General features: G+C 40.5%; 1 protein-coding gene across 1 annotated transcript in view; it reads right to left on the bottom strand.

Moving 5' to 3' along the window:
* Positions 1–229: 229 nt before the first annotated feature.
* Positions 230–16542, bottom strand: part of tsc22d3 (TSC22 domain family, member 3) — a 34317-nt gene continuing 18004 nt past the window's right edge. Inside the window, exons 3-4 of the mRNA XM_086020913.1 lie at positions 2256–2307; positions 230–1706 (exon numbers count right to left, since the gene is read on the bottom strand). Coding sequence (XP_085877039.1) covers positions 1449–1706; positions 2256–2307 — 310 coding nt within the window. The 3' untranslated portion in view covers positions 230–1448. The remainder of the gene's footprint in view (positions 1707–2255; positions 2308–16542) is intronic.

A 16542-nucleotide genomic window follows, 5' to 3' on the forward strand; every position in this document is an offset into this window, starting at 1 on the left:
TACACAACTACAAAACCACTACCACTTTTGTTTTCTTAAATAAGCGTTTGATACAACTTAGAATGTCATTAGCTTGTGTACCTGTTGTGACCAGTGAGAACATTCTTACAACAGAATTGTTTTTGAACAACACACTTTGGACCTTATACACAATTCACACATGATGACCATCCGTTAATGTCTAAATTAATGGCGGCACCAACATTGGTCAAATTAAGACACGACAGTGTTTGCTTCATGTAAACATAAGGTTTATTGCAAATGTGCAGTTGTATCCAAAGAGGGTAGCAAACAAATGTTTTCGGGATACCTTACAGCAACAATACCATTATCTTTACAAAACAGAAACTTTTAGGACTAACTGGAAGCAAGACTTTTCCTGTGAAGTTTTAACACATGGTCCTGGTTGTTGGGTCTTCTTTCTGCTATTGTGGTTAAAAAAAAAAAAAAACAACGTCTTTGGTAGTTCAAAAACAACAACAAATAGCAGAGCTTGAAGTAGGAGTCCATTTCTCTCATGTACTACATGCAGGCACTGTTGTCATGCCCTCGTTTTTAAATTGTTTAAATTGGCATCAGGCTAACAATACAGCAGATACAATTACATGAAATAGCATCCTCTGCTTGCTTGAGCACCCTGGGTTGACGCGCCTTACGCCTTCAGTGTCGGGAAAACAATCTCAGAAGAGCGTTTATTTTACAAAACTGATTGTAACAAAAATAAAACAAAGAACTACGAAAAAAAAAAAAATCAATATGGCAGGATGAATTCCCCCCATAAGCAGCAAGCCCCAACTGCAGACAATACAAGACATCAGATCATGAATCAGTACAGTATATGAATCAGTTCACCCGCTCGATTATACTGCTCTAAAGCTTCACCTCTGCTCATCCTGTTGATTATTTTTTGTTAATGTACGTCAACACGTAATACACGGAAGATAAGTCCTTGTTAATGTGGAGCTGGGAGTCCTTGAAACTTGCATTTGGATCTCAAACTCATCCACGAACTGGGGGCTCACTGCTTGTCGAAACATCTTAGGCGGGCCGACAGGAAGTAGCCTCACTTGCGCTCACACATTCCAAGTCAGCACCGGCAGGACCAGCCCAATCGAAGGCAAAAGGACAGTTGCTGGCAACCCTCCGTCTGGAAGCAAGCGCTCAATTGTGTCCAGTGGGCCTGCTCTTGATTCGTAGCGCTCGGGGTCTGTGTGAAGACACCACGGCGCACAGTTGGACGGAATCAGAGGACAGCCCTGACACAGCGCCGGTTGGAAGATTTGTGCTTATCAGAGTCAAGTGTATGTCCCATCAGGCATTTGCGGCCACAACGCCATGCCCTCATTGCCATGACAGTTTTTCAGCGGCAGCAATTCTGTAGCGCGAAAAACATGGAGGTCCATTGCTGAAAAGGGACAGTGGCTCTGCCCGCCCCAAGGCAGAGCCACTTACACAGCAGAACCAGAATTGCGGCCGCAGGTCTGCTGCTCCGACATCACCTGCACGCTCTGATTGTCCAATGGGAGGAGAACATCTGTCGGGATTCGAGACTGGAACTTCTCCAGCTGCTCCGGACTGGCCAGGTTCTTCAGCAGGTAGTTTTCCCTCTCAAGCTGGTTGTTCTTTTCTGCCAGTTCCTTGATCTGCTCCTTGAGGATCTCCACTTCCTCCCGCACGGCATACATGAGGTGGTTCTTGACCAGGTCCTAAAATGTCCAGGGGAGAGAGGTGGATCAGCTCAGATTGTTCATGACTATCTGCGGCACCATTACGTGCGTTTAGTGGCATGTGGATGACGATACAATGATGATGATGATGAACGACTATTTGATGCAAATTTCCTCATATTGGTACTATAATAGTTGTTTTCCTCTGCTGTCTGCAGCCAGGTCGGAATTGCAATTGACAATCTGTTCTCAATTGATTCACCTCAATAAAAGATACATATACAAAAAAATTAAATAAAAGGAAAGGTTATCTTACAAAGGCAACTTTGACTGACACTTTTTCGCATCTCACATGATCAAAACAAAACAACTCATGAATGTGCTATGCATTTGGGGGCAGTTTGGGTAAGTTAACTTGCCACTAAAAAGAGCAGTCAGCAGTACTCTAATTAAAGTACAAGTATTAGGTCATGGTAAGCAAACTTCGGAGCATTACACAACACGAAGCACTTATTTGTTTTTGTTTTTTAATACAGCTTTCGTGCATATGCGTGTGTGTGCATGCGTGTTTATTTGCTGCAATCTTACCATTGCCTGCTCTATTTTGTTGTCAATAGCCACCACGCTAGCACCGGAGGCACTGCAGAAGAGAGAAAAGAAAAAGAGAAACCGTTAACATGGAAAACCACATAATAGTAGCCTCACACTAAGTCAACTAACTTTTTTTCCCCCCCAGAGTGCTTCTCTAATGCACACAGCGTTACAGCACAAACGGCCAAGGAAACACTGCCGACAACAAAGCATTTGAGTCGAGTGGTTTCTTTCATGACGGTTATGCAACGGTCACATACCGTGGCCTACATATTTCTTGAGCAAATATCAAATAAACAGACGTGCACAAGGGCATTGCTGAGATTTAAGACGATTTTCGGGGAATTCTATAGTTGTTTTTGTGGCACGAAGCCAGGTTCAAACGCATAAAAAACGTTCTTCGTGGCCACCGCAGTCTAATCGGATAGTGCGTACATCGGGCTGAGGTTTACCTGTTGTCAAGCTTTACTGACACGACGTCTCCCCCGAGTAGCGAGGAGAAGAAAGAGATAGAGAAGTTGTGCAGCTGGTAAACCGCCACCTCCATTGACGTTTTAGCGAACATTTCCGTGCTCATGGTCTGGGCCAGACTCGTTTGGAAAATGCTTCTCGCCACGTTTGCGAGTCGTTTCTACCACTAAGATGCAAATAAGTCCGCTTTGGTTCCGTCGACGCACTACCTGCCAGGGTAAAGTGCGGTGTCGAGATTGTTTGAGCTTCGCTTCTTATCTGAGCGACTGTCTTCTGTGCTATGCTGTGCTATTTTCTGCCACCCAACGCTATATAAACACCCTGAGCCATGACGTCAAATGACGCAGGCATATTTTAGTCAAATTAGTTAATGGCTCGAGTTTTGGGGTGGTGCATTTCCTCCCTGCAGAAACTCGATCTTTGATTAAAAAACACGTGTTAATTGTAAATGAATAAACCCCATGGTAGCTTTTACATAAAAACTGGGGTGAAAATATGAAATACGGTTTTACTCAAATAACTATATAGTTAGAATGCAATAGCAGTTTTAAAGATAATAACACCTCGCTTTCTATAACACAACTTTAATGACACGCAAAAATTGATATAAATTGTGGACTGACAGTTTCAATTTAACGTACGCATTCTTATCTGCGTAAACGCGGACTTTTGGATCTCTATTTTTAAATGCATCATTATAGGTAGCATCTCAATATCTATGTAATCTACTATACCAGTCAACCACGTTTGGTAATTAGTTCAATGGTTTGTAAACTTTTTACACCAAATACCACCTAAACAAAATAACTTGTGTCTCCAAGCACTACCGTCATAACCAACATTACAATACGGTAATAGTGGACCAACTGTTGATAAAAAAATAGGTAAATGTTTTATTTTGTAATAGTATTTGACAATATTTTAAGGCATCATAACTCTATGCACAGGTTGAAAATCAACTTTTTGCTTGTAGGAAAATAAAAAAAATGTACTTACTTACATATTGCACATAAATTACTAAACAGACATTGCAGGCAAGCTTAAATGTGTTAAAAATAATTAAATGTATTGTATTTAACAGTTAAGTACAACTTAATTTTACTTGAGTTTTGTTCTTATTCACACATCACTTGAGAGAGCATACGTACCATGAAAGGCATGCATACCACAGTTTTAGAATTACTTATTGTATGGGCATATGCAGTTAATGATGCAATTGTGACATAAATGGACCTTTATCAAACATGCACCATTAGAGTTTTATTTATTTATTTATTAATATGCCCGCTCTTTGCAATTCAGCATTGGTAACCACTGCCATAAGATTTTAATTTAGATCAGCCAACACGGGACTTAAATGTCATTTAGTGTTGACATAAATACGTATTTGTTTCAAACGTGAGGATACACACGGACGCGATAAACAACACTCCAAGTCAAACCTACAGTTTATCACACAAAACCTGTTTGTAACAGAATGTACAGTACTGCACCACCAAGTGCAACGTGAAGGTACTTTTCCATTCAGTGTTGCATTGAATTTCCCCTCTCTGTGTCACTACACTTTATCGGCCTCTAGTGCCCAAATGGTATATTACAACAGGTCATACAAAACCTCCAGACGGTGTGGTGATATGGTGAGTTTCAATGGCATAGGCATTTCCCATGAGGTTTTTAGGGAATCAATAAATAAACACGTCTTTTCCAGTCGGTGCTTTTCCATAGGGTATTTTTGAAAGTATGAAAATGACTTATTTATGCGGACCAGCCACATGGTAATCGTGTTTAGCAGTAACATGTTAAGTCTAATAGAGGACTCAGTCAATCATGTGTGGCCTTTTGACATCACCTTATTTTGAGTGTTGCAATTGTACCAAACCTCATGCACGGTGTTAAAACGATTTTAGTGGTGCATTTTACCCACAGAGTACACAGAGGGAGAAAAGAAAACACACCTGTGGCACCCTTCACCCCCCCCCCCCACACACACACACAGTGTGTGCTCACAGTTATTGTGCAACACAGCTTATTTTCACACGCACGAACACCTTGAATGTGTGCCTGTGTAGATCACAACATGTTCCCAATTGTATCTGTCGTCTGATTTATTGCTTGATTCATTGCTAAATACATTGTTTCCATTTCATTTTCTTATGATGCCAGTTGTTACCAAATATATATATATATATATATATATATATATATATATATATGCTTCATTTTACTTCTGTGGTTTTACTGTACACTCGTTTATGACAGATTGAATCAAGATATTGGACCCTATTTTCATGCCCAGCGCAACTCTCGCACAAAGCGCAGTCCAACTGTGCGCATGGATGGAGTTTTCATTATTTTGGCGCTAAGCAGGCTGATACGGGCGTTGATAGAAAGGGTCGTTTGCGCCATTGTGGAAGAGAAAGCAGCCAACTCTAGGACAATAGAGGTGGCTGCCCTCATTCCCTTTAAATTCAAGAAAAAAAAGGAAATCATCACGCGCAAAGTAGGGTACATTTCAAATGAAACGCAAGATCTCGTGTCTCGATCTTGCAGCTGATATAAAGCTGGCCACTGTGGATGGGCACTTCGAGACCGCCTGCCACTCCCGATCGTGCGTCTGTGTGTGACAGCACAGGCCTCGTCGTCCCCCACCAGCTTCCCACCACCCGTAGTTGGGTCGCACCGTCAGGGAGGTGCTATTAAAACATTTTAACGCGATAATGATGATAATTAGTTCATTAAATTGAATTCTACAATGATTCAGAGGGATTATACCTCGCGGTTGTCATATTTATAATAAAATACGATGACATTAACCACGCGTTTGAAGAGCATCGAATCGGTCTGCCAGCGCCTCGGATCACATACACCAAAACACGTTACACCACATGCACCACAACTTATACCCACTTTTAGCTTGTCTAGAATTTAGTCTACTTTTAGTCACCAAATTGCCAGATGCGCCAGGGGTGTGCAATAGAATATGCCGGAATGCCTATTGAGGAATAGCACGGTAGCACGGTCTGCCAAATTCACCAACACGCTAAACTAAACTTGCCCCGGCACTAAAATACAGTTGCGACTGTTTTTACACCGAGCACTTTGCCGACTCTCTATGAAAATAGGGCCCATTGTGTGGATCGAGTAGGCACAATCCTCAATTGTCCAGGAGTAATGTGAGGAAAATAACATTTCATGCAGATTACCTGTAAAATTACAATTCGTTTAATGGAGCTCTGTAAAATGAAACACATTCTTCAGTCCATGGATTTGCCATGCCACATTAGTTGTATAGAAAAAAAGGACTGCAGTACTAACAAATGGAGTGTGAGGGCTGACTTTTGATGGACTTGTGAGGTTAAAGAGAGAGCCCACTCGCTGGGTCATAGGGCCCAAATGGCCTACGTCTGTGACAGTACAGCTGTCAACTTTAATATCAAGCTCTTTTCTTGGGTTGATGGGCTTATCTTGCCCGGCTACAGTTGTCCCATTTGGGAGGTCATGGGTTGTCGCATCAATTTTCTGTAGTAGGTTAAAAATGCGCACACAAAAAACTAGACTCCAGGGTACATCTTAGTACTGTTCAGCTATTACCATGGCGTCAAATTCAACTGAAGGACAAAAATATACAAATTAAGAAATATTTCAATTGAATAAGTGTCTTTGTTAACTTATGACACACCCAGATAAATTCCCTCGTACTTCTGTGGAAAACTTCACAGCCGGTCTATGTTTGGTGTGTGCAAATCTGTTCAAAAACTTGCAATGATGGGCCGCTCTTTCCATCAAATGTTCCTGTGCTATAGCCAACTTGGTTGTATAACACTGTGATTCATCTTCACCAGTTGCTGAAGACGACTCGAGTGGAACCATAACACCAGTTTCCCAGCTTCGAGGAGTACTTTTCAGCCAGAAAAAAACAGCATGCACACCACTATTGCACACTGTGATCAACATTCACATCAGAGAGCTATCAGAAAAAGATCTCTTTTCCATTTCCACCTGTATTAGTACAAGCAGAAATGCACGCTGCGTGTTTGAGTACAGAGAGCCTCGAGGCTTGCCAAAGGCTGTCTGAAGGGAGCACTAATGTGAAGTTGTAACCAATGAATGTTAAGAGCAGAATGTCAAGGAACTCCTAATCACACATCCTAAGTCTGCAATACTTGGCTAAACTACACAATTATCTGTACTCTGTATCTGCATTTGTGAACATCAATATACCTTAACCCAGCACTGCTCCAACATAACTTGAACATTTGTTACACTGTGATAAAGAATCGTATTTTATAAAATATCAGTCAACAACTGTCTACCTGACACACTTCCATCAATGATCCGTCACACAACTTACCGCCGATCTGGCCTCTTGAACAGACTTGGTGAGTAAGGCGGTGAGTAGCTGAAAGGTCTGTCATGATAGCCAAAGTGCGGCAAGTGACAGCCAAATCTATGGGGCGGTTCAGCCAGGTGGAGGGCACATACTGATGAACGTTGAGGAAAATTAGCATCAGAGGGACATGTGTGACGCTGTCCCATGGTGGCCTCCAAGTAAGGTAGTAACCCCTTTGACTGCTGTTTGTTCCCACAATGGCACAATGGGACAATTGAGAACAGGCAGCATCTTTGGACATGCCGTCATGACTGCGCGTACCATGCTTGTACTGGCACTTCTATCATGTGCCCTGCTCCACAACCACTGGCAAAGAGGTGTGTTTTGGCATCATCTAAGCAGCTCCCCCTTTATTCGTTATATGACAAAAAATGTTTTACTTATTAATTTCATTTTTTCCCCCTTCTATTATTGTGCATTGGTTGAAGTGCTCTGCAGGCTAGTGAATTCACATTTCACATCTATTACAAACCACAAAAGGCAACAGGCTTCTATTACATGTCATGCAAGTATTCTTCATTTAAAGGACTAATGTTGGAATATTTAAATTATACACAAATGGATTTTGCTTGACAGCGGTACAGCTCAACCCACATCTCCATATTGAGTAATACAGTCTTGAGTAAAAAAAAAAAAAATTTCACGCAACCCCGGTGTATGATACGATAAATATTGTCTGCCACTGCCATTGCAATCTTAGATAAGTGTTTCCCAACCTTATATTGAGCCAAGGCACCCATTTTACATTATAAAAATCTCAGACGTCACAAAAAATGTGAATTCTGAAACAATGATGCGTCTCAGTTTAGACACAAATGCATTTATACTGGGTTTGAAATCTTGACTTACTTAAATGAAAACAAAACAATATAGTCGAAGGAAGCCGTGATTTATTCTGTTGTATGAATGTTGGATACACTGTTTTATTGTACCTTCTGCTACCTAAAGGAAGAACATTTACTTTTTATGCAAGTCACCATCACTGCTTTGGTTGCATAGAATATTGATAGACTAGCGTGGACACCCAGCTTGACTGCTAATATTGCTGTTCAGTTGTCCGCGATGTTGACAGAAAAATTCGACTTTAACCTTTAAAAGATACACCTAAAATGTTATTCTCATAACTTCGAATAGATATTTGTAATAATAACAGAGGTTTTATATATATATATATATATATATATATATATATATATATATATATATATATATATACTGTATATTCCTTTGATAATATGCTGGCAGAGATGCCAAATAGTGACTCATCTCGAAATTAACTTAAGATGGGTCCTTGCTGCAGAAATGGCTGACTGACCTTGATAATTCATTTATGCTCATACTAAAGAAACCAATCAACAGAAGATCCGGCTTTAACTAATAACAATGTACAATTAGGAAACCATAGCCCAATTATGTCATGATAGCATGACTTTCACTTCAACGTCAAGCAGTCTAACTGTCTTAATCGAGCTCTCATTACACACACAAGGGCAACTTTGAAAGATAATGCCTTTGGCCGAGTTTGGAAGCCGTTAAGTGATCGTACTAATGATCCAATGGGTGCGCTGCAAAATATTATGAGGCATTGGCTCAATTGGCAGTACAGGGCACATACTGATGAATGTTAAAAGTCATATCAAAATCCATAATTTGTTAAGAGTCACTTTACCATTCAAGGAGCACGGCGCTTGTTACAATACGTCTGTTCAGATCCAAATCATCCATCCCATTTTCAATAGCCCTTGTCCTCATTTAAGGTTGCGGGTGAGAAGAAGGAACTAATACACAAACAACCATTCACACTCACGTTGACACGTGGACATTTTTTAGTTTTCAATTAGGGATGAGGAGGGCCTGAGCAGAGATTTGAATACCAAGCCTCAGAATTTGAAGGCAGACAAGCGGAACACATTCACCTTGTTGTCACAAATTCGAAATAACAACAACAATATCAAAAATAGTGCAGCAACTAAACATTAAGTAAACTGGATTCAAATGAATGAGTGAGCCAAGAAAATAAAATAAAAACTGTTTGCATGACACTGCTGAGATCAAGTCGCACAACAAAAGGTTAGCTGGGTCAGAACCACCTGGCGGCATTCATCTTCCTCTTTTCCTTCAGCATACAGTAGACCTCAGCTGTTTGGACTCAGTGAGGGTGCGCATATACGTCTAACTGGAGTTTCTCTTTGCTGGAATGCGGACACTGATGGGTACATACTGTACTGAGTCCCAGCACAAATTGTGATACTCAAAAATAGGAAGGCTACAATCCAGAAAATAATTTTAGACCATGGGTGGGCAATTAATTTTGCAAAGGGGTCATATGAAAAATTGGAATGCTTGTCGAGGGCCAAACCGACATGCTAACCTTTCTCTATATTATATTTAATGTATTTAGAAAAAAAAAAGCATGTTGTCTTATTTCAGTAAATTGCTACATTGTAGATATGGTACTGTATGAATTGTTGTAATTAGGAAATACACATTTTAAACAGAATTATTAGCAGTCATTAAAATGACATATTTACCCTTTAAAAATGATAACATTAATTTTGTGCACCATCCTCCAATCCATATTAGCGGTTCCTACTCAGGACTCCCAAATATATATTTAAGTGGGAAGTATCATATTATTGACACTGATGTATAATGTACAATGATACAGCGATGACTTACGGATAGTACATGAAACTGCAGATTTGTATTATCAGGCCAACGCTTTTTGGGCCTCTTCCCTCAACCAGGAAATAAGAAAGTTGCTAACATTAGGACCACTTTTGTCATTTTTGCTGTAGTCTCTTTTTGGGGAAAAATAGTTGCAAGAGGGGTCGGAAAAGCTGCTAAATATTGCCAAAACGTAGCTAGGTTGGCAACACTGCAGACAAGTCATAGCTCTTTCTCGCTTCCTTGCTTGTACTAGCGTCCACACGTGTGCGCACATAAAGAGCACGACTTTCAAAATAAAAGCACCATTTATCTTACATTTTACTTTGACTTCAGGGTCACTGTGAGGGCCGGTCAAAGACTGTGGGGGGACCAGATGTGGCTCCCGGGCCATACATTACGTAAGTCTGATTTAGACGAAAAAACACGCGTCCTGCCCGATTCTTTACAGATTTCATGTTTACTGCTGGTTACATTCACACATTAGCAAATCCTCCTGCGTAAATGACAGGCGATACATTGCCAGAGTTTCCCATGATGACATAAATGGCAGTTTCTGAGCCACGGGGTGATTCCTAGTTGGAACGAATCACTTAGCAAACATTGTGGCTTTGGTTGTCAAGGCTACAGCAATAACAAGTGCTGGAAATAAACAGCCGGTTTGCATTCCAAAGTCGTGAATTTTGTTCTAAACATGTAATTCAATCATATATGTAGCATCAAACAGGAAATGCATATAGGTGTATTTCATGTTGTAAACATATAATGAAACTTTAATGTAGGTGAATACCAATCGGAAAGCAATCAAAGTAGTTGAAAATGAGTAATAATAGAATTTAATCAAAATGATCTGGTATCATTTGATTCGACACGGCCTATCTTGCTGTTCCCCCCAATTCATGTCCAATATTCCCTTAATTTCCCTGTTTTTTCTCATCTTGTTTTAGTTGGGCGTGCAGCTGTGTGACCCGAGTCACAAACAACTGGGACAAACCCTGCAGGGAGCCGTGGCCTCTGTGTGTGTATGTGAGTTTGTGGGCTTACTTGTGTTTGTTTGCGTGCAGTCGGCCACGCGTTCTCATTCGAGCACACCCCAGCATGTGTGAGTTTTTCAGATGGGGATTTTTGGTGCCCCGCTAACCCTGGCAAACACTGAGTCCATTCCCACAGACTCCAGCAGACTTGCCTGCAGAGCTGTGGAGCTGACTGGTTGTCACCTGCGACATGAGGATGAAGCAATGGCTGCGTTCCCATGGGTAAATGCAGTCAATGTCATCTGCGGTTACTTGTGAGGGGACTGAATGTGTTGATAGCTGGGAAAACCACTGGCTATGTGGATTGTTTACATATTTTGACAGTTTAAAAAATACTCAGTTTTAGGCCAAGCTGCAAGTAATAGAATCTCTTAATAAAGCTACCTGTATGATGTGAACAATGGACGTGGATCAAAAAATTCTACTGAAAGAATATCCAAATGCCATTGCTTTTTCTAAAGCAATGACTCTTGTCTTCTTTGATTTTACATGGTTATTTGGTTTTGAGTACATTTAAAGGTTTGGGGTATCCTACTGGGCTTTTGAAGACTAAACTGCTCATCAGTAAGAATGTGACTGGGACTGGTTGTTTGCCTATATGTGCCCTGCAATAGACTGGCGACCATGGTGTACCCCCCTCGTGTCCGAAGGAAGGCAAGTGCTAAAAGCCAAAATGATGAATGAATGAAGAAAAGGTCTAACCCAGGGGTCTTATTCAAGTTGTTAAAAATCTGAATATGATGAAATTCGAGTTTTTGCGCATTTACATGACCTTTCAAAACCCGAATATTGCCAATATTCGGGTTTTCACAGGGACTGCATATAAACATAGTCAATAAAACATTTACTGTATAACAAAAAAATTATGGCAGAAATAATATTATATACCAGAGGTGGGCACTTGACCCTTTTTTGCTAGTCCGTCCTCCGTGCGCGACCTGGCTACCCTTCCGTCCTCATTCATAAAAATGAGCGTCCTCTGACCCGTCCTTGTGCCTTTAAAGCGGTTCCGTTCTTCCGTCCCAAAAATGTGTGTCCGTCCGGAACGGTCTGGTCCGCCCCCGGGATGGAATGCCCAGCTCTGCTATATACCGTCCATTAAGTAGGCTGTATGCAGTGGTACGAAGTACCAGCACTTCTCAATTTTAGCCTCTCGCATACTGGGACTCTTTATGACGTACCAGGACTTCACATCAGCCCAGAGGGCCCTCTATTGTTCTGTTTTCACTCTTGCATTTTATGATACCCATATGACTCCTTCAGTAATTCAGGTAGCCCAAATTAAAAATATGTCATGATTTTTATTTTTGTTCTTTTGTAACAAAAAACTGTTACTGGAGGCATTCTTACATGTGCACTATCATTTAGACATGTCAGGGAAGCTGCAAATATACTCATAACGTAACATGTCACTATCGCAAAGGCTAACTTCAAAATAAAAGCTGACCAAATAATACATGACACCAAAGCAATAACCTTAATAGACTTTTTTTAAGTGGCCCCGCTTGATGGCGTGATGGCTAGCTTGACTTGTCTATTCGACATTTTGGCTTGCTCTTTTGTCAGTTTTTATTGCCATTACATTGTTGCTAACAACACCAATAAAACCATCCCAAAATCATATTAAATCGCTAATTTAGGATGCTAAGAAACCGCAAGTTAATTCCGCCATCACTGTGTGATACGACAAAAGTCTCTGCCTTTATTTATTCATTTACTTATCTGCTGTTACCCACCACCTAATTTACCTGGCAATGGTAGAATAAGAGGAGTAGTGGCACTTATTTTTTTCCACTTAAAGCACTGATTATATATCATTATAATCAAATATATAAAACAAATTAAATACTGTTATGGTATATCAAAGAGTACCCTCTAGGGTAGCGTGCTTATACTGTGTACATGTACAGTCTAAACTACTTGGCTTTAAAAACATGACGATATTATAGAAAAAAAAATGAATCTTCATGAAATTTAGGAGACTAAAGGTGTGTTTTAGAACTTCTGTATAACGTACAAAATATACTGAAATACCGTACTGGATATCCAACAGAATGAAAGACGTACTGTCGTGGGAAACTAACAGGATCATTAAACTGTCACGCCGAATGTTTAATTGTCGACTGAAACAAAAAGTGCTTGCTGCAGCTGATTCTTCCACTGTTCTCACATGGGATTCGACCCCTGCCTTTGGGGGAGACTGTCACCCCGTTAACACATTAAAAAAGAACACCATTGAGAGCTTTGATTGACTGCGAAGATTGACTGTGACCTCAAGAAAGTGTTTTCACATGTAAATATCCACACAGATTAAGACAATCCATAGTTACATTAAGACCATTTACTTTCAGTACTTTTCACACCCAAAGGGTGTTCAGTTGGGAAAACAATACCTCAGACTTTGCGTACTGTAACTCTATTCATTCAACTATGGAGGCTAAACCTCATAACATCTACTGTACACTTCTGCAGGGGGTTGATGTGGGAAATACATGCAAAGTGAGGGGCAGGCCTGAAGAGGAGTTACATTGTATATGCAACGTTTCCGCTGGCTGTCTCACTGCTAAAGATCCACGACCTACATAGGACAGGCCATGATTTATCCGGATTATTGCAGATGTGCGGCCCACGTTGAGATTATTACAGGAAACTTTTAGGAATTTTAAATGATCAAGTGTTGTCAGATATAGAATGAAGCTACCGAACTATTTAAATCCTTGGGAACTTCAACAAGCACTTGTTTTGTTGATGTAATGCCCTTTTTTTACAGCACAAATTTGTATTCATTCAAAGATTATATATTTGTATCCAATGCTCCGCCCTCCAGCTATAAAGCGCTGTCATAATCTATAAAATACCACGTTGAATACGAAATGTTGTACACATTTTAGTTATGAGCACTGTGTACGAGAAGTGCACACAATATTGAACAGTAATTTTCACAATCACAAACTAACAGTGTCATGTCGGTCCACCACTATTATATAGATCACTAAAGTAGGCGATCATGGGTTGCCCTGGCTATTGTTCTTATAACAAGATAGTGTACAAACAATGCTTCCAAAGGTCAAGGTTTATGCATCAATTACTGCTTACTATTTGTTTAACGATTTACACAATCCCCCGTCTGTCTAAGAAAGGGCACCAGCAAAGGTATTTGTGCTGGTTTTTCTTTTAATGTAGTTTCTTCAACATACGGCCTCAATCTATCTATGCAGAGAAGCCTGAATAAATCCTATGTGATTGATGCTGCGGCATTACATAATTGCGAATGTGGTTCTCTGTGATGGATATGAAATGTCACCGAATGTCTATGTGTATTTATATATATGTAAATAAATATAAATACATACATACATATCCACACGCACACACACGATCCAAAACCGCTCTCTTTTCACTACAGGATATATTAACATGGGAGTTGTTTTTCCAGATTCTTATCCTGCAATATGAAAGCTGCTGCCTGAACATGTACATTCAATCAGTTTATGTGTCTTTTAATGGATCAATACAGATACATTAAAAGGAGACCATTTGCCACACAAAGCTTATCAATCAACATGAATGAGAAGAGTTTTTTTCTATAGATTGATCTTGAACTTCTAGAAAAAAATGAGAGAACTACTGTCCAGGCATTCCACAAGTGAATGTTTCTGCTCCCTCCAAGCAACAAACAGGAAATATTTCCACTTGAGACTCTTGAACTTGGCAACTCCAAGCCACAGTACACAGGAATTATGTTTTGATTTTCCTTGTTTCAAAGTTGCACGGCTGTAGTAAATACAATCAAGTAAATACAATCAGCCGTTGCAGTCACGTATAAAAGTTCAAGTAAACACTGTTGGCGTGTAGGCAAGGGTTCCAAAGTTCAAGACACCATTATTGTGAGTATCACATTTATGTAAAGAACAAGACCAGCGACAGACGTCTGTACATGAAAAGGTGTTGCTAACAACACAACAATTCATGTCCATGCTCGCAGGTAAAAATAACACGTAAGAAGCGCACAAGTATGAAAAGTGCTGAAAATACTGTAACAACAATCCGGTTATGACCACATCCAGCGATGAAGTTGAGCAAGAGGTCACAATATTGCAAACGATAAAATTGTGTGTGTGTGAAATGTGAATGAATAGAAATGTGTTCCATGTGACAAAGAAATGTGATGGGGTTGTGCCACGCATCCATCCTTTGATCATTGTCAACTGGAGCCTATCCCAACTGACGCACCCTGGACTATTTGCTAATTAATCGCTGGGCACTTAAAGACAAACAAGCATTCATAATCCATTCACACATGCACACACTTTTGGAATGTGGGAGGAAAACCCACGCGAGCAAGGGGAAAATCGCAAACTCCACGCAGAAGGCCGGAGCTGAATTCGAACAGCGATCCTCAGGTCAACTGAGAGGCACACCTGCACACCATTAGGTCCACCATACTGTGTGGCTGTTAGAAGATTCATTTCAGTCAAAGTTGTTGTGTGTTGACTGTACAGCACCAGCTTCTTTATATTCTGATGTGACACATGCCAACATTGGTTATTAAACAGCTTGAATATCTACTGGAGTGATTCCAGAAGCAAAATCTCTCGTCAGATTTGTCCTTTGTGCAAAAAGAATTGCGTAAGAGGCCTTTGTTGTTCCGAAGGCGCCCACGTAAGCAGCCACCTTATCTTTATGCTCAAACTGCAGCGGTCACTCACTCGCTCAGGCAATAAAAAACAACTTTCAGCAGTAGAATGTGACAGGGAATTCAAACTCATTTCATTTTGAATGGAAATATTCTACAGCATTCTGTTTAATCCATTGGCAAATGATTGGCAATCAAGACTCTCAAAACTCAAGAAAGCCACTGGCAGAGGTCATGCAGGGGTCAAGTACAGGGCAATGCAGTCAAGCAAGAAATAAACTCACTTTGCTTGTTGTGTTGTGCCACAGTAAATAAGGTATAAATCAGAAATGTTATATTCTAAACAGTCTGAAATAAATTGTACCTTTTCTTCAGTTTACAGTTGTGCCTACTGTATTGCCAGGGAATGGAAATAGTTGTCTGAGAAGCAGGAAGCTATTTTAGGGAACTACTGTAAGATTTGCAGAAGAGAAACAAAATCAGGCATTTTCATTTTCCCACACCCTCGTGATCTAGCGGTAGTTCACACATTAGACCTAAGTCTTTGTTTCAGCCAATTTGCCACATTCACATTCATGTAATGTACTTTAACTACAATGTTAACTTTAACTAGACAGCAGTGGAACCACAAGGAGTTCGTGCCATGAAGTTCCCAAATTAAAAGTACAGTGGGACTTGATCATTACTATATGTGCCATAAAGGTAATGAAATTGTTCATGGTAACTTGTGTCTCTTGTCTGCCACCTTGTGCACAGTCATTAGTCCTGCTCCTGCCGACTCTATGTCTTCATCTCTCCCCTGAACATCCGATGCTGCACATCTCCTCCTCCTCATCCAAATCTATTGTTATTCCTGTCCTTCCGCACAGTGTCAGAACAGTAAATCCCATCTGACGTGCTTGAGCACGGCCTAACCCTGACTCTGTGTCAAGGCAATTATCCTGCCTCTGACCTGTCTTGTCACACCACTCCCTGTTGTCTGGTACATTTTCAACTATTTTGGGCACAGGTAGACTATTCATTGTGTCATGCAACCTGTGAGAGAATGTTGGCAATGTGGAGTTCTGCGGTACTCATCGGGTTAGT

Source organism: Filicampus tigris, chromosome 2 (genome assembly GCF_054856515.1).
Source record: "Filicampus tigris isolate MCC_2025a chromosome 2, RoL_Ftig_1.0, whole genome shotgun sequence".
In the NCBI taxonomy this organism is placed as follows: Eukaryota; Metazoa; Chordata; class Actinopteri; order Syngnathiformes; family Syngnathidae; genus Filicampus; species Filicampus tigris.